Genomic DNA, 21,492 nt, shown 5'->3' with positions numbered 1-21,492 from the left:
ACTAAGTAACAATATCTTTCCATTCATCTTTCTTTCATCTCTTCGAGTGACCTTTATAGTTTAGGTCGCCTTTGTCATCAGTGGTAGGATCAGAACGGTAAGTATCGTATTCCTACTTAAAAACAACTTTCATCTCGAGGACATAACAACTTACGACCTCGGTTCTCTCAAGCTCACGAGATACCTTTCTTCCTTCATCCATCCGCAAGACGATCTCTCAAATCAAAATATAGTCACAGGAATATCAAAAGCTACTCCATCAGCTACTCAGTATAGGTGGTCAGGCTGGAGGTTACACAACGGTTCTGACCTTCAAATCGGACCAGGTGAAGAAGTAATTGATACAAGTCCAAAGGAAGATGCCAAGACATACATTGCATTCCCTACATCGATCATTCGGAAGACGAGAACATTTAGCATTCTCTAGTGAGACGAGTTGGGATAGATTAGATAGAGTTCAGGTATTAGGAGAAGATGGATATGGTCATACTGGGTAAGTCTCATACCTCTTTACTCCCTCTCACCCACCTCAATTCTTTCATGAGCTACCTTCCTCCTTCTAAGTCTTTCGTCTTCGTCAACTTTGAACTTTTGGATACTCGCTAAACCTGCTTGGTATTACCTCAGTGTGATCCCCTTTTGATATTCTGTACTTCTGAGCTACCAACCTTTCCCTGATAGGAGCGTAGCTCATGTATAGTTGTGTTAACGCTTTATCATGGTCTGATGATGGATCTACTTTACTATCAGGATCAGATGACAAAAAGTAGGTTCTCCTGACTTCATGTCTGACTTTCTCAATTTCTTATATCCATCTACGTTTCTCTCCCAAACGTTTGACATCCACCCCATTGCTTCCAATCTCGATCTCCGCTACATCGCGTATCTTGTAATAAGATTGGATATTTTCCCTCGATCTGCCATCATAATGTGTATGGGACTCTCACCAGGAGTTTCTGATAGAAGTGCAAAAATGGTGGTCAAACTACGATATCACACTCATACCCAGGATATGTATCTGGAAAGCTGACCCTTCACCTACTTCCGGTACCGCCACTTCACCTCATCCACTCCGATTAACAGAAACCATCACCACAGGTCATTGGGCCAATATCTTCTCAGCTCGATTATTACCAAATACAAATACACCAACTATAGTGTCTTGTGCTGGAGATAGAGATGTTAGAGTGTTTGAAGTTGAACGTTTGGGAAGGGCGGAGGATCATAGAGGTCAAAGAGCATTATGGGGTGTGGATGGTCCTGGGTGAGTGCACTGTCTCCTTCTGCATACCTCATGTCATCTATCTATCTCTGGGTTCAGACAGGTAAACTTTCTATACATCTGTGACTTGAATTGCTGATCGAGGAATTTTGCTTGGATAATGTGATCAAATTGATGTAGGAGATCACTTCTGATTTGGTTGTCCTTGTGGAGATTCTATATTTCACACTAGTCTGCTGGGCATTGGAATTTGATATACCTCGGAGAGTCAGCTCACATACAGCGTCCGTATCCTAAAATGCCATCGAGATCGTACCAAAAGAATAGCCACAGAAAACTCTCCTCACTTATTCATGACAGTTTCAGAAGATGGCACCGTAAGACAACATGATCTTCGAATCCCTCATCGATGTAAAGATGAATGTCCAGATCCTTTATTTCGAGCTCCTGGAGAGGTGGATTTGTATAGTTTGAGTGTTAGTTTACCTGCACCTTATATGTTTGCAGTAGCAGGTAGGACTGATTGTGTGAGTTTTTGACAAACATTTCCCTTATTTCTTACCTTCACCATTCCTGTATATGTTTTTGAATTCATCAGCTATTTCGCTATTACTCTTTTCTACATCTCTCTTCTCTTCTTCAGCTCCATCTATCAATGTCGGAATACGTTCTCTTTGCAGATCACCCTATAATCGTAGAAGTGTTGAGGTATTTCAAATGGGACACGTTCTGACCCCAGGCATTCATCTGCGATCGTCGTATGACAGAACGTCAACATCCTTCTTGGGGTTCACATATCAAATCTTCCGGTCAAGTTCATTGTGTTAGACGACTTGGATTGTCAGAGGATCAATGGAATGAAGTTGGACCGGAGGACGGTATGCGATATAATGAAGAAAGACATATAACATGTGTAAAGATGAGTCCTGATAAAGCTGACGAGGTGAGTTATCAATGCCTACTTTTACCTTCAATATCCTCCATGACCTCTACCGTTTTGGTTCTGTTGCCTCCCTTTTTGCTCTTTCTACGACGTGTGCCATGTTTATGACAATTGTGGAACTTTTTGTGTTTCAAAGCCCAAGTATCACTGTGTTAACAGTGGGGTCGAAGAGGATAGAATCCAGAGACTGATCATCAGGTCATCGTAGCTTTTGCAAGACACTCTACAGCTTTATTCTCGATATATGATTCCCCAGAATCTCCCAACATCCACTCTCATTCACCCACCTCTATCGTTCCACCAATTACGTCATCTTCTAAAGCTTCAAAATCTCCGCGAGTCTCCAATGGAAATAGACGATCACTTGAGGAGGATCCCAATGACCAAAGTACTTCCACAGGAAAGAGACGACATTCCGTCTTATCCACAACCGACGAGGTTGAGGCACAAAGAGTTAGGGGTCAGCCTCTCCAGGATGAGTCACTCGCTAGTCCATCAAACAGGAATCTATTAGTCAATCAGGTCAAAGATGAAGGTCCCTCGACGCACCTGATCCAGCGTCAAGGATCGATAATACAACGGATCAATGCTGAAGACGACAACAAGAGTAATGGACCTTCCAGTCCCAGACCGGAAGGTCATAGTAGTCGTAATGGGACTACGATGCCAGGAGATGGTGGGATCGTCATGGAGACACAGACTCAATCCCCGCCAGTTCCAAATGACCCACCTAGACCTCGGACCCCCGATTGGGCGAGAGGGATGGATTACGAACAATATGTCGAAGCTATGGAATATATGCGTGATGAGCCGTTATGGGATGAAGATATCCTACCGGCTCACCTAAGAGGAGAAGCGCCTTGGCCGGATGATCCCGTTCCAGAAAACGTTGTTTCACCTCCTCATTTATTAGGTGAAGCAAATGGAATAGTTGGTTCCAGTGAGTCGTTCTCGTCATTCTCCCCTTTATCGCAGCTGCTGAGCTGAACATTCACTATTTCACATCTGACTATGACTGTATCGTCTCCATCCACAGAGAAAGAGTTGTGATTTCTCACGACCGCCTTACATGCTTGTGATTTTCTATTCATTATGTACCAGACCGAACGTATCTCGCTGATAAGTAAGGTATAATTCTTGATGACGATGAAATCGAACCTGATCGAGAGGCGATTGAGGAATACTACGCAGGTTTAAATGATCCATACACTTACATCGACCCAGATGACGATATGGCCGTCGAGTTGGACGCGATGGGTTATTCAGATTCTGAAGAGAATCATATCGATTGGGACGAAGAAGAAGATTATGATGAAGATGAAGAAATTGATGAAGATTATTATGAAGAAATGTTAGTTGAAAGAAATAATATCGTTAGATCTGGTAAAGAAGAATTTAGAGAAGTTGAAATGATACTTCCTAAAAGGTGTTTCAAAGGAGCGAGAAATATGGAGACTGTTAAAGATTGTACGTCTAACGCTCCCTCAATATCTTCAAATACAATCATTTCCTTACAATAGCCTTTTGCTCATTTATCTCCTTATGACTCATTCCTCACTTTTCTCCTTTATCGTTCACACCCTCCCTCAACATCTTCAAATACTTCTTACCTCCATTACGTCTCACTATTTGGTTATTCACCCCTGTAGTTTTAACACCAATTGATTGAATGTTCATATTCCTTCCATGAGGCATTGAGAGATTGCAGTCTCCGTGTGATTAGATGACCCTGGTACGTGAACTATCTATATCTGACGTACAGGTAACTTTTTAGGAAACATTTCGAATAAAGTTTGTACAGGTAGCGATGATGGTAATTTCTTTGTATGGGATAAAGATACTGGTAGATTGGTAGGTATTTGGGAAGGTGATGGAAGTGTTGTCAATGGTATGTCTTCCTCTTCCTCTTCCTCTCCCTGTTGCCCCTCCCCCCTTTTTCGTGCCCTTCCATCTCTTCTTCTGTCCTTCTATCTCTTCTTCTATCCTTACATCCCTTCTTCGTCCTCCCTCTTCATCCCGCCCCTCAATTCGCGATGGCACTATCGCTGCACCACCAAAGGTGATTATACATGGTCATAAGAGGACGTAGGGTGTTATTGCGTATTAACTCACAATCCTCGCCTATACGGAAGCTGGGGATGGTTGCATGAAACGAGTTGGTGATTGTTTATGAAATAAGTTATCGAACAACATCCGACTTTACCTCTTATCGCTGTCAGTGGGATTGACGATACTGTCAAGGTGAGTGGTGTTTTTTCTCCGTTCCTCATCTCTCCTCCAATTCTTCTCCCTTTTTTTTCTATTTCCCACCTTTCTCCCCTTACCATCTTTCCTTTCCTTCACTCATCCTTCAGCTTCTCATGCACGAATCATTCTTCATTCCGTCTTCTCTCCTTTTTCCCTGCTGAATTCTCCCACCTACATCCCCATAAAATACACCCAAACGAAGATGGATACTGTCAAGTATAAGAAAGGGAATGAACAAATTAACTCTACAGATGTTCGCTCCTACCCCACTCCGACCCCTCCCTTCATTCGTCCGTACACATATGAAAGAAACTATCATCCGATCAAATCTCAATCAAGGTGTACGATATCGGACTTCTTTCGGAAGAGCTTCACTCTTACAAATGTTGACTGCTAGAGGTATGGTAAGAGTTGGACCTGATCAAGATGAAGATTTGGATGTGGAGGATGAAGAAAGGGAGAGAAGACAAGTAGTTTTTAGGGATTGTACTACTCAATAGCATCTCTATCTCTGGATTGTCAACATTGGGAGATTGGTAATTCGTGCAGTATATTCGAAACATTACTCTTTACTTCCCCTCCACCCTTCATTCAAATTCCATACATAAACATCTGAATTTTATTGAGGAGCATGAGATTTTGTTTTGATATTGTAAATATCGCTTGGGAGAAACCCGATTTATCTTTTATTGAATGACATCTGTGGGATCTGGGATCTGGGATCTGGGATCTGGTGAGTTGGTGTCTATCATAAATCAAAACATCTAGGATTAGTCCTGATGATTAGAAGAGTCGTATGAATGTAGTGCACAGTAAACAAAAGACAGCAGTGCATGAAGTGAATTAGATGGAAATAAGATACTACCACTAATCTTCATGATCCTTCCACGCACCGTACTTTCTGACATATGTCTTGTACTTGGTCTGCTTGCACTCATGATCATTACTTGTTCATCCATTCACATCCCCTTCCTAAAGGTCCTCCCTTGGATCATTCCATCCAGAACTTTGATATCCGACGTCATCTCCAGTACCTAACTATCCCTGACACATCTTCCTTTCCATCTTCATTATTGCTAATCTCCTCTTCCTCCTCCTCCCACCTTCCTACCCTCTTTCACATCCAATTATGACCCGTTGCTCTACACATGCACCCAATGAGGTCCTCATTCCCTTCACCTGATCCTTCCACCCACTTTACCTCTCACTTCTTCCTCCCCCGAAATTTTCTTTGGCGCACTCTTCATCTCCCAGACTTTCCAAAACTTCAAATTCTCATCCCCCGCACCGGTAGCTACCATACATCCATCCGGACTCAAAGCTGAACACAAAATCCTTTCATCATGAGCAGGAACATCGTATACTTTACTCAGAGAAGGGTACGTCCAAAGGATCAAATTGTTATCTGGGTAACCATGAGTTGAAAGTAATTCTTTAGCGTGAGGTGACCAAATGAGTGAAGTAACTTGAGATGAAGTTGGTAATGATGCTGTACGTGCACCTGTTGTAGATGACCAGAAATGAATGGTTTGGTCGGTTGATCCTCCACCTGTTGCTAGTAGATTGGATTGCCATGGACACCAAGCGAGTGCCTGAGGGTAAGTTTGGAAGTTCTCCTCAAAGAAAGAAACGTCGACAGGGCAGTATGGTCACTGGAGTGAGGTGGAGGGCCTGACACAATAAATGTGGGGAGGTTCTGAAAAAGGAAAGGAAGCGAGGAATGGGAACGATGTGATTGAAGATGGGGCGACCACCTCTGGGGGGGAAGCAGAATGGATAGAAGGAAGGAAGAGAAAAACTCACCTTGACAGCTGCTGAATGATTCCGTTTGGTCCATTTAGCTACCCCTTTTGGGATACCTTCTCCAGTTTGTAATACCGATTGTCCTACTCTTCCATCCCAACAATTAACAACGTTATCATTCCCTCCACTAGCTAAGAGTTGACCGTCTGATCTCCATTTGAGACCGCATACCTAGGTGTCAGCTTGATCTACAACGTTGACTCTCCGCTCCTTTCTCTCAAATTGTCGACCCCTGGGCTGCTTTCCGTTCGACGCTGAGAGACCTGATCTTCCGACAAGCATGCGTCAAGTATACGCGAGTGCCGACTCGAGCTTTCCGACCCGAACAAAAAGAGAAGGATTCGGGGAAGGGGAGGGGAGGGGAGGGGGGAAGGGAGGAAAGCGACAAGGAACAAATATAACACCTCACTCACCTCCCCCGAATGTCCCAACAATTCCATCACCTTATGTCTCGATACTCTGACGTCATGATGATATATACTCCCATCCCTACATCCCGAACTTAAAACATGTCCATTCCAAGATAACACTGGTATTCTAGCTTGATGTCCTCCCATAACTCTCATCTTCTTACCTTCCTCCACATCCCAAATCTCCACTTCTCCCTTATCATTCCCTATAGCCAGATACGCACCATCAGGAGACCAAGATACGGACGTGACTGGTACTTGCTCCTCACTACCTGTACCCAAAGCGTTAACAGCTCCTGTTTCTGCGTCCCATACGTAACCAATATCCGCTAACCCGATAGCTACGTGATTCCCACAGCTCCAATCGACAAGGTTAAGATAATAGTCATTGGCAAAGCCAGGAGCGTCCAACACTCTATCTGGTACATGTGGAGGGGAACGTTTCTTCGTACCAGCCGCTCCTGGTCCAGAAGTGGTGGTTCCTCTACTGGCAGAAGCGGAAGAATGGACGAGATAAGCACGTTGGGCGTCGAGATGCGAAGTAGCGTGAGAGGCGGGTGGGGGAGCAGATCGGAAAGATAAGATACGTCGATTAGATTGGAGACCTAGAGACGCAGAAAGGGAAGAAGAGGAAATGTCAAGGCTCGTACTCGTGTCAGGGGTCTCTAGCGCGAGGGTGGGCAATGTGGTGGAAGAATGAGATGATTGATGAAGGGATGTCGGACGGGAGGGAACGAATCGATCAAGCTAAAGGGTGAGTTTAATTCACAGTCAACATATCACATAGAGCACACAACGAAAGTGAGAGTAATCCGTTGAGAAGTGGAAGAAGTGAAAGAGGAACAAGGATTCACCTCTCGTTTGTTTTGAACGTTACTGTCTTCTTTCCTCGCGTTGACGTATTCTCCACTACTACCTCGAGAAGTGATATCCATCCGACCCATACCCTCACGAAGCACCGCAATAGGGTCCGACACGACATTCTGTTTTGGTGGTGAAGGGGGAACTTTGGCGATGAAGGGGTTAGAACTACATGTCAGCTGAAAACAATCTCAAGGTGAGGTGGCTGGATTCATCCAAGGAGACTCACACATCTGCTGGGATGTTGGTGATGGATGAGTCTGCAAGCATTGTGAGTCGAGTGTATCAGAGAGGTACTCCTATATCGATGTGGGGGGTTTGTATGGGGAGGAACAAGGACCACAAGGTAGGAATAAAGGGGTGAGGTTTGAAAAGTTGAAAGTAGACGGAAAGGGGGAAAGGAAAAGAAAACAGTCGCGCGATAGTCGGCGTTGTTACGTAAGCTGATTCACTCTGAGCAACCGTGGGAAAGTATGGGCAGCTGAATCTTCCCCTTCCCAAGCTGAGTTTACCAGTTGTTCCACTAACATGATCACAAAGTCATTGCAAGCAGTGGCTGGTCCTGGGCCACAGTCTACTGCTTGGAGATTATCCAGCGGAGCTTTTCTATCGACTAAAATCCACAATATCGTCCCCCTGCAGCTCCCGATACGACTTCTTTCTATCTGCCGACGACACCCTTCCTTGGCCCATGCTCCCCGCATACCATCCCGTCCCTACATGGCTGCAACAGCAATCAGACCTGAAACTCAACCGGTCGAGATCGTAGCACCTCATCAATTTAGCTCTGTCATTTCCGAAGATTCCTCTGAACCCGGGATCGACCCCACCGAACCTCCATACGCCGAATGGTCCAGACAAGGCTGGATGTTAGCCAATAACCGACATCCTCATCGTCTCCGACGTATAATGTTCAAATCTCCTTCTGAATACTCTTCTCTAAAAGAACGTACCGTGCAAGCAGCAGCACATGGAGAATGGCAAGGTCTTCACGCTCTCATGCTCACTTTACTCGTCCTTGATCGACCATCAGAAGTGAAAGAATTGTATCACGAATACTGTTCACAAACACGTAAAGTACAAGGTATCGATCTAAACAAAAGATTCTCTTCTATTCGATCCGAAAGACTACAATCTAGAATCTCAGGGGAAGGAATAAGATCTTTAGTTCATGCTTTTATAGGAGCATGTACCTTGGATGGTCATCTCGATTCAAATGACATGTTATCGACTTTGAACTCAAATTTGGATGTACTTGTGAACATTCCAAAATATTCAAAAGTTGTACAAACTATACTTTCCGAAATGCCGGACGGTCAGAATTTACGACATACCTTTTTGGAGAATGTACGTAAGCTTGGTATAGCAAGATTATGTCATCATCCCATTTCCCTCGACCGAGCGATACTTTCTTTAGCTGGTCATGCGAGGTTTGATTCTTTGCAAGAATTATACGATGACGTTATGGATGCTTCTATTGGAGAAGATAAATTCGTAGAACCGTGGGACTTGTCAATCGTGCGGTATGAGAATGAGCAGAATCATATACCTCTTACCAGATCTAGTTGGGGTGAGTTTTTTCTTTCATGATCTCTTACTTCAACCTGTGTTTCTTTGTCGTCAATCCATGTAAGAGCTGAGCTCTTATTCAACGGATAGATGGTGAGAGGATTAGATCGAAGTAAGAAAAGAAGGGAATCGAAAAAATAAAAATAACTGATGAATAGAAAGATTTATACACGCCTTTCAAGAAGCCGGTCGACCAGAAGCTTTGATGAAAATGTTGGACGAAGACATGCTCATCAGAGGAATCAAACCAGACGTTAAAATGCTCGCATACGTAATGATCGCTCTCACACACATTGCTCAGAACGGTCCTGATGACGGTATAACTCGAGCCAACGCTTTACAACAGTCCAACGTTATATGGGCTCGATTATGCTCTCTAGGTGTTGACACTGAAGATGGTCCATTATACGCAAGAATAAGATGTTTGAGTCTTCTCAACCAAGATGAAGAGATAATCAAACGATATGAACAAGCTGTTTCTTCTGGTTTTGAAAATTACGGTCCTATGACATTACGAGCTTTCGTAAGGGTTTTCGCTGAAATGAGAGATTATACCACATCAACCACTTTATTATCTGTAACAGCTACGAAACATTCTTTTCAAAATATCAGTCGAGCTTTCAATATTTTCCTTTTCGTACTTTTACGTCGGACGAAGATCACTCCGGAGGTCGAATCCGCATTTAGGATGTCTGTCAATATAATTCAATCAAAAACGATTATTCGACCGGTAGGATTAGGGCTTATTTTAGCGTATTTACTTCAAAATGGTAATCCTGTCGAAAATTCAGTTTCTTCCATCATGATAGGTATAGATAAATCTCGTTGGTTTGGTAGAATAGCTGGATGGTATACTTTGATTTTAGCTTTATTAAAAAGGAATAGACGTAATTATCTTCCAAGTGAACAAGATGCTTTGGCTGGAATTTTAATATTGGAAGAATTATCAAGAAGAAAAAATAAAGTAGAGGGAATAGGACCAAGACCAATAATCGATATCTGGTCATTATATTGTCGTGAAATTATAAGATCTCCATTCGTCTCAATCACCATCCGCAGCTCTTTACTTCAAAGAGCTTTAGATTCTTTCACATTAATCGAAGTTGTTGAAACGAGGAAATTACATATTGATATATTACATTCAATGTTAAGGAATCATATTCAAGATATAGATGAATTGTGGGGATGGTATAGATATGTTTGTGATACTGGACAATGTAAAAATTATCCAGTATCAATAGCTAAAGGAATGATGGAGAAATGTAAAGGGAAACCAGAGATGATATATGGTTTAATGAAAGATATGGAATTTGGAATGTTTGGATTCAAACTTCGTCAAACAGCCATCAAAGCCATGAGTGAGAATAATAAAAATGAGAAGGATAGTTCAATGATGATGATGGAAATGGGAGAGGTAAAGGAAGATGATATTTCAGAAGAAACGAATTTGGATCCGTCTATTTTAGATGATGATGATGATGATGATGATCACGAAGATACCATTTCTTCACAAGATATGGAGGACGAAGAAGAAATGTTGATTGTGGATGATGAGATACTGGAAAAGGAAAACGTCAACATACTTGAAGATCTCGATGAAGATGTTGAGGAAACACAGGAGGAGAACTTGCAGGATCAATGGGGAAGGGATGAGAATAAAGAGTTTGAAGAGAAGGATCAAGTGGATGAAAAAGTATTGGAAGAGTATGAACCAGATGAATTCAGAGGGAAAAGATTCGGTCTTCGTACAAATCGACAAAAGGAAACACACGGGAAGGTGGAAGATCAATGGGAGAGGGATGAGGTCCAAGAGATTGAAGAGAAGATTCAAGTGGATGAAACAGTATTGGAAAGGTATGAACGAGATCAATTCAGAGGAAGGGGATTTGGTCTTCGTACAAATCGAAAAAAGGAAACACAGGATAAGGTGGGAGATCAATGGGAGAGGGATGAGTTTGAAGAGAAGATCCAAGTGGATGAAGAAGTATCGGAAGAGTTTGAACCAGATGAATTTAGAGGAAAAGGATTCGGTCTTCGTACAGATCGAAAAATTCCTCGTGGGAGTTTGATAAAGTTCAACAAAAATACCAAGTCTGAAAATCGTGCAATACCAACTTTCAAGGTGTCTTCGAAGAAACAAAACCGAAAGTGGGGTATACGTTCGACGAAATGAAACAAACACAGAAAACAATGAGATCAACTCTTTCTCTTCACTCTTACATCAAGTCCAGGAAGTGGTTTAAATCTCACTACCACTCGCGCCCTTCGCTGCAACTTGATACTCTCCTGCTCAATTGTCGATTCACCTGATTTCGTCGAATCTTTGGAGTTCCATCAAAGTATGATCCGCATCATTCATCTAAGTTCAAACAATGTACAATCAACAATGTACCCATCAGCTTCATTCTCGTCCTTCTTCTCATTTCTCCTTTGCGTTCACTCCATGGTTCACCTTGGAGATCAAGCATATATTACGTGACGGACGAAAGTCAGGACAGACACTTTGAAGTGATAAATTTCCGAACAAAGCCCGACACTTCAACTTTGCTGTCTCCACCTTTCACTTGGAACATCATTGGAAACGTTTTCTCAATGGAAACAAAGGGACAACCAATACAAACAACTTCTAATGAAATTTCACCTCATCCCCGAGCCCATGGCCACAAACTCGCCAAAGACCAAGAAGTCGATTCTTTCTTTCGACGAGAACGTTCTCTATTCGCTCTTTCTGCTCTTTCTGCACGTCGTTTACGTTCGGCGATATATGATAACCAGATAGCGATGAGTGTCCAACTTGTTGAGAATATGATGGAGGGGATGCATCTATTATTCAGTTATGACCTCTCTGTTTTCTTCGGATTTTCGACTGAGCTGAGTGAGAAGATGCGAAGGATATTTTGGGACATCAATGATATCTTAAGGGCGTTATAAAGGTTTGCAGACTAGGTGGGGGGGATATTGAGACATGGACTAAAGATTGAACGCTGTATTGAGGATCATGAGAGGATGCGACTTTGGAGGATGAAGAACGAATAACGGGATGAAGAGGGCTAAGACGATGCTGTGAACTTACAACCAAAACGCAGGAAGTGTATTAAACTCTTCAATATCTTTCGACCCCGATATCGAACTACGCACTGCGAAATCCATAATGAGACTTATCATGGGAAACAAGAAGGCGGTTACAGGGAGGAGGATAGAGAGCCAGTATGTGAGACGAGGTTTGAAGATTGGTTTCCAGAGTGAGAAAGCGTGGAATAATGAGAGAAGGAAGAATATCGGTGTGACTGATGGTAAGCGTTGTTCATGCTCCTTTGTTTCTACACTTTTGATGGTCTCTCACTTCACTTGTTCGAAAAACTCCTAACCTCCTCTACCTCGTCTTTCGACTACCACGAGTGTTATGTGCTCTATGTGGCATGATGTTAACGCATGAAAATGGGATTCGGTGTGAACGACCTTCGATCCTCTTCTTTCCAGGCTACACTCCCGTGAGATAGTGAAGTCCCAAACAAGTGACGATACTCAAGAATGATAAGGAGGTGCTGTGAAGAAGAATAAACTAACCAGCTAGATGAAATATCAGACCACCTTGTACTGCACCCCAATGTGGAGGTCCTTGAGAAGTATAACACCTATCATCAGCTCCGAGTTCACACGTCTACTTCTCTCCCATCTTCACTCATGTCCAATCCATAACTCAATATCTCTTGAAATCAACAACACAAAAACAGCCCTGTTCCTCCACATGATATCGACTTCATATCCGGAAACGCTTCACACCTCACACTGCGTTCCTCATCACCAACAAAGATAATCCCATGTCCATCCAGATCGATACGGCAGAGGGAGAGAGATTCCCAGTGAGATCAAAGGCAGAGGATCGAAGAAAGGGATGAAAAAAATGAACCGTCACTCACTTCCCTCCAACCTCACATACTCCTAATCCTCCTAACTCCCATTGCGTACCTCCACCACCTTGCACACCTTCCGCATACTTCACTTTGACCCAATAAAACTTGGCACCCGGTCCTGTCACTCCTGGTAACACTTCGAACAGGACCGTCAACAGGATAAGGGAGAGATATGCGAGGTAGACGTTGGAGGCGATATGTGATGTGCATCCAGGTTGTTTGGATTTGGATCGGGAAGATTGAGATCTTGAGCTGCTGGATTTGGGTTTTGATCGGGATTTGGATGATCTGCCGTCTGCCATTCTGGCTGATGGACTATGATGTGTCCTCGTTGGCGCTATGGGATTGGCAATGTATTGAACGCGTGAGAGAGAACCGGTGTGGGGGGTTGCTACTAGAGGTATAACCGGGATACGGTCAGTTCTTAGTGACTTAATGGCAAGTTGTGTCCCCGGACCCGCCGGGGAGAAATTGATCCTGATGTTACTTAGAATGAAGAGTGAGAGTCAGTGGTCAACTCAATGACATGATTCGCCGTGAAGTGCCATGGCTGGAAAAAGACCAAAGATGTTGAAGGGGTCGATATGAAAGGATGTTCCCACAAAGGATGTCGGGTGGAGCAAACCTCGTCTTCATCATGATTGTGGTCGTCAAGAGACCTGGGATGACACATATGTTGCATGTATTGCATTATGCCTGGCATGGTGAAATACCTATTTATCGAACGGGATCATATGAGATCATGGACTGTGAGACGCTGCCGAGACCTTGCTGATACTTTTCGAACGTGCCAAGTGATCCGTCAGCTTTCTGCCCGTCAACGAGATAAATCTGTCGCCAAGAGGGAAAACGGACTGCTGATGAGAACGAAGCTAAGTATCAGCCCGGCAGTACGAGTACTAGTGTGATGTATCAAGCTCACCTGCTCCATCCTTCCTTCCTCCAGAGGCACATGCTTCGCCAACGCGAGCCCCATATCGGTCCACCACTTGGCAAGGGCGATTTGCCCCTTTCTTCTGGTGAGCCAGACCTCCAGGACTGGTTCTAAGCTTAACTTACCCGTGGAAGTCCAAACCTTTATTCCATACTTGCGCAAAGAGCCACTCTTTCTCGTCTTCGGGGTAAGACTGAAGTTAGCAGGACTTCAAGTGCGGGTGTACCCCAACATGATCTCATAAGCATATGTCGGCGGCGGGATGATAAATGAGACCGTCGGCTGGGCTAATCAATTGACTGTATGCGCGGCGCGATCCACACACGAGCTGTATGAAAGCATAGGAAGGACGACCGGTCACATGGTCTGTGTGTGGGAAAAGTGAAATGGAGAACTCACGTTCACTCCAATGGACGAACTCATAACTTTCAAAGCCTTCATGACCACCTCTGCAGCTTTCTTGTCATCTCCTTTCTCACCCCGGTTCAACAATACTGTCAAGCCTGATCGGGTCCAACGGGAAAACGGCGCCACATCAGAGTCAAGAGCAATGACAAAAGTTTCTAGGATCGCCTTCGTGTGAGTGCTTGGTTCACTCTCCTTGGAGCAGGACAGGGATGTACCTCAAGTACAGAGAAAGTCACTGAAGTGTCAGTCCGTTGCAAGATATGATAGAAGACTCACATCTTGTGGGACACGCAGGATAGCCAGCAAGTACATCTTGTATAGCTTCTAATGTAGATGTTGAGCGTACTTCTTCCATATCTGTCTGCTCTTTCTTCTGTTTTGCGATGATGGTCTCCGTCGTCAACACACTTCCAAGACTCGATCAGGAGACGAGAGATACCTCAACTATCATCCTTAGTCCATCCCAATCTTGGGCTTCACAGAAAAGCTCCACAGATGTAATATCCAACATCTTCATCATTTCCCTCTTGACATCTGCTGTGGTAGGTTCACTGTTTGGGTCTGCTATAGATGCGTGACAATGCGGCAAATATGCGAGAAGCTGTTCGAGAAGCTCGGCCTGCTCATCAGCTACGCCTAGCCGAAGAGATCGAGCTGACCTTCGAACTTCCCGCCGACATATCACGATACAGGAAAACTATCTTCAACTACTCCACTCGATGGCAAAGCATGACTCACCTTTGCCGCAAAAGCATGCGTACATGACTTGAGCCATTTGAAGGCAGAATGTGGCATTGACTTTGTCACTCATGAGCCTCCGATAATCCACCATAAGCTTAAATTAGTCCACTGGACGTATGGTTCGGTGGAAAGACGCGCAATGGAAGCAAGGTCAAAAAGGTCAGAGATAGTTGCTTGATCCCACACATCGGTCCCTAATCTGGCAGTGTTAAAACCTTAGCTCAGCTCAACCTTAGACTAGGTAGCTACCCACATGTCTCATACAGCCAGACGGCGGCCCGTATACTTGGATCATGTCCTGACGGAGCCCGCTCCAGGACGCCGTGTCCTACATTCATCAGTAAATTAGCTCACAGTGCTGAGTGATATGCAGTGGTACTTACCAGCGCTGAAGTAGTATAATAGTGTTTGGCCACGTTGTGCTCTTGTCTGTGAGCGACAATCAATAGGCAAATGGCAACTCACCGCTCCGGGATCTTCTGCAGATCTTGCAATGTCATACGGACCAGACAACTGACGAGTTGGTGACATGGCATGTTCTCGGAGGTGGACTCACCGCACGAGGGTGAGACCGTCCAACTCTATGATCCGAGCTACTTCATCCCTCCGAATGGCTTCAAGAAGGGCTGAAAGTGCTTCCAGCAGGAGTTTCTCATTCTTGGTGTCGTCTGCAAGTTGACCGATCGATCAACCCAAGTCTTTCGCACTGAAGATGTGCTCACGCCATGAGGACGACCTGCCTTCCGTCCAGATCGGGACAGGAAACTATAGATTTGATAGCTTGAATGGCGGTTATGTCGTCCCCTACATGATCAGCTGAAGTCGGTTCAACGAACTGGTAACCAACTGACCTTGCTGGAGGGCAAGAAGAAAGGAGAGGTATTGTGTTGAGGCTTCTGCGGGCGAGCAACGTTCTAAAAGCGCTCGGGCAGAACTGTTATCCCCTGCTCGGATGTAACATAGGGCTGCTTTGCTGCAAAGTGAGAAATAATCCTACTGAAATTTCATGAGATGCTCACCGCCAACATCTAGCCGAACCGTCCAACTCGAGCTGAGTCAATGCAGGATGAGCGGCCAGTTGAACTGCTACTCAGCGAATGAACATTCCATGTCCAGATCCCTCACACCAAGCCGCCGCTGATGGAGATTGAGCTCGCTGGGCAGCCAGTTTGTCTCCCAGACTCCATAAAAGCTATACATCAGCGCTATGCTTGTTGTCGCGTTGCTACGAGATCTTACCGTAGAATATGCGGTGACCTCGGTCTTGCTCTCAATTGTGTAGTCGCCACCAGAAGCCAGCGCTGTCGTTAGACTGAAGTTTGATTTTTATGGTAGACTCACCGTCCAACGCCTCTTCGACCATCTTGAGGGCCACCAGCGCTCGTGTTTCCGATATTCCCTTGGCGTACATGAGGATGGCTAGCATGACCGTTACGACGCAGTCATGGGCCTCCGGTAAGCTGAGAGCTAGGAGGAGAAACTCTTGAAAGGCGCGGATAGGAAGATCAGGGCTGAGTCATCAGAGACACACATGAAGCCTGAGGTGCACAGACTATGTGGCTAAAGAGTTGATTTCATGTATAATCCTTCGAATCAGCACATGACTGAACTAGTCAGAGGACATTCCTTACTCTGCCACACCTTCCTGAGTCCAGAGAGTGCTCTCCATGAGACCACCGAGGACTGCAGATATCAGCTGGTCAATAACTTAGTACTGTAGTAGCTCACCTAATCGGAGGTCATTCTCAGCGGCATTTTGTTTTTTGAGTAGTTGCAATTGAAGTATACGAAGTTCATGAACTCCTTCACGGTCCTGTCAGAGTTAGTCAGAACACTTATTGGTATCTGGCTCATGACTTGCTTGAGGATCTGAGAGAGCCGCAAGCTCCTGTAGAGTCGACGTCCCTTTAGACAACGCCTCTGGGTCTTGAGATGAAGGCAAGAGATAACAGCGGGCTGTTTTGATTAGTGCAAGTGCAAAGTCAGGGAGAAACGGCAAACCTAAAGATCTGAGTAACGCCTTTTGTAGCTCCTCAAAGCCCGGAACATTCCCAAAACGTACCATACCTTCCTCGGCGATCCGTTGACCTAAGGATAACCATTCACTTGAGTGAGCAATTGAACCTTCGGGATCTTTGCGATCGGCCATAACTTGTGCGATGAGCTGATTGCCAACCATCCAGCACTCGTTGGCTAAGTTTCGGTACTGATATCAGAGTAATCAACCATTAAACAAGGTGTCACTTACCTGATCCGCTTCGAAGGCTCCAGAATGACCGAGCTCTAGGGCAATTAGCACAGTCTGTCATACACGGGACTCACCCAAGGCTTTTCGAAGAAAGCCTAGTGACATGTCGTGATTGTCCTCCGCGGCGCTCTATTCTTTGAGCTCAGCAAAACTGAAAGATTGCCAGCTCACGACTCGGACACGGGCTAGGTAAAAGTCAAGAAGGGGACGTATGGTGTTGAGATCCGCGTCTCCAGGAGAGACGACTTTGTTTAGCATGTCTTCGTACTGGTGGTTAGCCAATGTTGCTTTCATATCGATGAGAGGCGATGAGAGAGAGTTCCAGTGACGCTGCTACAAACAGTACTCACCTCTGCAGCTTCGACCAGAAGCTCCCGAGCCGCATCAATCTTACCGACACCTGGATATCTTCAGCACATACGAAATCCGATAGGAGAAGTTGTGTGTCTCACTTATTTGAGCCGAGACTGTCTTAGAGACTACAATCAACAACCTGTTCAGCGCTGGTATCTCAGCTTCAGGACTCTACACAAGGCAAAGCTTACCCGTCGGAGTGTTGCTTGATTGCATTGACATTTGTATCATCCGGTATGCGATCAATCTGACTGGGATCTCAATGCCAGAAGACCACATTTGGGAAGAGAAGACTAACTTCTAGCCGAAAGTTTGCTTCGCGGACTAGCTCCGCCTTGAAGCGTACGATCGAAGTGCATTACAGCGTTCCATAGTGTGACTCCTGAAATGTCAATCTACAATTCTCACTCTTGGTCTCTATAAGGATAGTGAAATACGAATACTCTGGGGCTGAGGGATTCTCGGCGCACCAAATGATTCCGTGGTTGGAGAGTAAGAACCCGCTGGGCGAAGTCGTCGTATTAACTCGAACCAACAAATCCCAAATGAAGCCTTCTTCTCCATCGGACTATGCGGGTGGGGAACGGTCATGCAGTGTGGAAAGTGATAATTTGATTAACCTACCAGCACTGTCAAACCATACCTCATCTCCACCCTCTCCCTCATTACCGATCTTAGTCTTCTGCCCTTTCCTTTTATACCCCTCCAAAGCCCTCTCCAGCTCTTCTAACCTTTTCAAAACTTCATCTTCCGTCCCCGGTTGAAGTCCCAACCTGGAAAGAAAAGGATGTAAAGCTGCAAAAGCACCTGTGTGTCAGCTCAACAGGATAGATAGGAAGAGCTGACTGTAAAGAGAGGTGAAGGGAGTTTCGTTTCAAGAGGAGAAAGTGGAGGAGGGGTCAATATTGAGATATGGGAGAGGGATGGTGTTTAGATGTACGAAAAGGAGGTAAGAAAAGAACCTACTTTGGACCGAGAGAAGTTGATGGGATGACATGGTTCGTAGATGAGAGTTTGATCTGGAGTTGAGGAGACGTCACACTTTTCGATGGAACGGGCGAGGGAGGAGAAGAGAGGTGTGGAAGTGATGTTAAGCTAAAGTAAGTGAGTTACGTGGATGGTCAGTCGATTTGCAGATGTCAGGATAGTGAACAGAAAGTGAGAGTATGTTATGATGAGTGAGAAGTAAGTGAAGAAGAGAGAAACAAAGAGATTGAGAGAGAGAAAGATGAGAAGGTGAAGAGAAGGTGAGAAGGTGATGAGAAGAGGTGAAGAAGAGTGAGGAAAGAAGATTTTGTGGGGAAGAGATCCGTGCGCAGTGCGTAGATGACGTCAACCTCCCCAACCTCACCCCCTCATCCACTCGCCACCCACATATCGACGACATACTGTATCATATGATACCCTATCGTATATTTCATATGACCTACTGCATCAACCTAGACAAAGTAAAATTACCTACATATATGCAAATAGGTATGATGGTAAAACCTGACCTTTACACCGTAGAATACCTCCTTACGATCCTCTCTCTCGTTCTTCCAACCTTCTCCGTGCTCGTTCTTGCTTTGCTGACATTTCATGATGTTCTCCTATACTTCCAAGTCTGTTCATCAGTTTCTCATTCTCATACCACCGCCAGCCGTCTTTGAAGCTCTCCATGATATGCACCCTACTTGCAACGAGTTGGGTATTCAGAGAGATCTCCAAAAGAGGGCGAGCATATAGTCTTCTTATGACTCAACGCTGCTGTGCCCTCTGTGGTGGAACGGCGACAATAGAATGAACAGGAATAGAAGATTAGCGAGAATGGAAGAGAGAGTATATAAGGTGATGGGAAGAACGAAGGGGGTGGTAAATGGTATATGGGTCAACTCACTGAAGAGGCATTTCCATCTCTGGTTCTTCCTCTAGAAAATATTTAGTACCCAAAGCACCTTGAGCACTCAACCTTTTCACAGGATCATAAAATAACAATCCTTCCGCTAAATCCAAAGCAGCAGGGGATAACCATCTACCCAAACTATCCCTAAACCTTGAAGATCGGATTTCTTGAGGTTTGACAAGTTCGTACCATGGTAAATCTTTCAAAGATGGCCAATCGGATTCTCTAGGTGTACCTAAGATAGAATAGATAGTTTCAAGTTGATGAATCTCGTCATTTCCTTGAAAGATAGGTTTGGTGGTGAATAGTTCGAGCATTATACAGCTGGTCGTGAGTTATTTCCAACACATGATTTGATTGAGAAATGCACAGAAAGGTCACAATATAGAAGAAGTGGGAAGGAAGGAAGGAACTAACCCCGCTGACCACATATCAACTTCTGGACCATAAACAGTTTCACCCATTAATAATTCAGGACTTCTATACCAAAGTGTTATAACCCTATTTGTATAATCCGCTTTTCGACGTTTATGATAAACCCTAGCTAAACCGAAATCCGCTAATTTTAATTCTCCTTTTGAGTTGAGTAAAATGTTCGAACCTTTCATATCTCTATGAAGGATACCTCGTCGGTGTAAATATGCCAAACCGGAGAGCATTTGGTGATTGAGAGATTTTATGTTGGCTTGTGAGAATGTAAGAGATGGAAGGGAGAGAAGACCGGTGAGATCGTGTTGCATATATTCCAAGACCATGTAGACGGAGCCTGTAGTGAGTGGGTATTCGTATTGGTTTAAATTCTGATGTTCCTCGTCATAGTAACAAGAGAAAAACACGACCAGCTGCCAGAGAAGATGGGATCATGTATTGATTGCACGACTTAGGATCGTTGAATAAGGGACAGAAAGTGCAAATATGAGGGAGATGAGAGAAGGAGTGAAGGAGAGAGGAAGACGAATCCACACACCTTTCGAAACCATCATCTCCACCAACCTCACAACATTAACATGTTTCAACCCCTGTAACAATTTTATTTCCCTCATAGCAGTCACCGGAAATCCATCTTTCTCACCTTCCATCCTGATTCTTTTCAAAGCTACAAATTTACCAGACTCGTTATTCCTAGCTTTATAAACTTTCCCATAAGTACCTTCTCCCACACAAGATATTTTATCGTATATTTCTCCTGAATGTCCCTCTACTTCCATTGATCCCAATTCTTCTATCTCTGCAGCTCCTCTCTGACCTGATTCTGACAAATTGCCTCCTTCTGGCATATCTTGAGGATGGGGATGAATTTGAGATGCGGTTTTTGTATCGTACATCGATGTAGAATGAGAACGTGCGGGTAAAGGGGGAGGAACTTGACCAGAGTTGAAATCTTGTGATTTATCCATATCTCTTCTTGAACGTGGATCCGATGCGGTACGAGGTGAATGGAAATTCCCATGTCCATTTCCAGAGATAGTACCATTTTTGTTCGAAGTGAAGGAATAATCTCCATTTCTCGATGAAACCGAACTGGAATGGACGGGATAAGGTCCTATTCTCAAAGACGATGGTGAATCTTCCGGAATTGGAGGTGGGTCAGCAGGAGGAGTTGGAGGTGAAGTTGAAGGTGCTCTTCCAATTTCTTCCCTCTCACCATTCTCCACATTATCCTTCATGCTGACCAGCCGACTTGATCCCGATTTCACCTGATTGATCAAGGATGATGCATTATTATCCTTTAGCTGTCGTATCGAGGATAAACTTTCGTGTTGTTCAATCCTTGACCTTGCTAATCTCTCCATTTCCCCCAATTCTCTCTGGTCTGGTTCTCGTCCGAAATAATGAACCAAGAACCCTCTGATTTCTTTCTCTGGTGTTTTCAGCCATGCTTCCAATGCCGCGCGTAAATAAGGAGGTACGTTCGCTTCTGACGATTGATCTTGCTCGATTTCTTTAACTTCT

At 44.5% G+C, this 21,492-nt stretch overlaps 4 protein-coding genes across 4 annotated transcripts; 1 reads left to right on the top strand and 3 right to left on the bottom strand.

Moving 5' to 3' along the window:
* Positions 1 to 359: 359 nt before the first annotated feature.
* On the top strand, positions 360 to 4,912 carry TREMEDRAFT_27687 (uncharacterized protein; the record flags this gene model as incomplete). Its single annotated transcript, XM_007002318.1, has 11 exons — positions 360 to 493; positions 701 to 766; positions 1,010 to 1,264; positions 1,506 to 1,749; positions 1,962 to 2,165; positions 2,364 to 2,700; positions 2,953 to 3,078; positions 3,357 to 3,632; positions 3,928 to 4,057; positions 4,385 to 4,406; positions 4,664 to 4,912. 11 exons carry the CDS (start codon positions 360 to 362, stop codon positions 4,910 to 4,912), a joined length of 2,043 nt encoding a protein of 680 aa, XP_007002380.1.
* A 315-nt stretch (positions 4,913 to 5,227) lies between these two features.
* Positions 5,228 to 7,756, bottom strand: TREMEDRAFT_71263 (uncharacterized protein; the record flags this gene model as incomplete). Its single annotated transcript, XM_007003050.1, has 5 exons — positions 5,228 to 6,004; positions 6,216 to 6,386; positions 6,629 to 7,372; positions 7,480 to 7,654; positions 7,716 to 7,756. 5 exons carry the CDS (start codon positions 7,754 to 7,756, stop codon positions 5,588 to 5,590), a joined length of 1,548 nt encoding a protein of 515 aa, XP_007003112.1. The 3' UTR covers positions 5,228 to 5,587.
* Positions 7,757 to 11,392: 3,636 nt separating this feature from the next.
* On the bottom strand, positions 11,393 to 18,651 carry TREMEDRAFT_73414 (uncharacterized protein; the record flags this gene model as incomplete). Its single annotated transcript, XM_007003091.1, has 34 exons — positions 11,393 to 11,878; positions 12,129 to 12,342; positions 12,623 to 12,690; positions 12,976 to 13,400; positions 13,892 to 13,982; positions 14,029 to 14,096; positions 14,303 to 14,476; positions 14,527 to 14,546; positions 14,588 to 14,702; positions 14,751 to 14,930; positions 14,971 to 15,008; positions 15,050 to 15,146; positions 15,306 to 15,380; positions 15,518 to 15,539; positions 15,609 to 15,709; positions 15,789 to 15,856; positions 15,904 to 16,025; positions 16,072 to 16,135; positions 16,178 to 16,244; positions 16,292 to 16,353; positions 16,394 to 16,563; positions 16,606 to 16,638; positions 16,684 to 16,735; positions 16,781 to 16,865; positions 17,115 to 17,258; positions 17,301 to 17,335; positions 17,375 to 17,429; positions 17,472 to 17,567; positions 17,651 to 17,700; positions 17,753 to 17,803; positions 17,953 to 18,036; positions 18,063 to 18,206; positions 18,279 to 18,461; positions 18,621 to 18,651. 34 exons carry the CDS (start codon positions 18,649 to 18,651, stop codon positions 11,698 to 11,700), a joined length of 3,465 nt encoding a protein of 1,154 aa, XP_007003153.1. The 3' UTR covers positions 11,393 to 11,697.
* Positions 18,652 to 19,553: 902 nt separating this feature from the next.
* On the bottom strand, positions 19,554 to 20,705 carry TREMEDRAFT_14841 (uncharacterized protein; the record flags this gene model as incomplete). Its single annotated transcript, XM_007002170.1, has 3 exons — positions 19,554 to 19,863; positions 19,957 to 20,305; positions 20,507 to 20,705. Coding segments are annotated over 3 exons (858 nt in total), but the record flags the coding sequence as incomplete, so codon positions are not given.
* Positions 20,706 to 21,492: the final 787 nt, after the last annotated feature.

The sequence above is a fragment of the Tremella mesenterica genome (assembly GCF_000271645.1).
Source record: "Tremella mesenterica DSM 1558 unplaced genomic scaffold TREMEscaffold_2, whole genome shotgun sequence".
Taxonomy (NCBI): domain Eukaryota; kingdom Fungi; phylum Basidiomycota; class Tremellomycetes; order Tremellales; family Tremellaceae; genus Tremella; species Tremella mesenterica.
The sequence above is the reverse complement of the archived record's forward strand: the minus strand, read 5'-3'. Positions and strand labels throughout refer to the sequence as shown.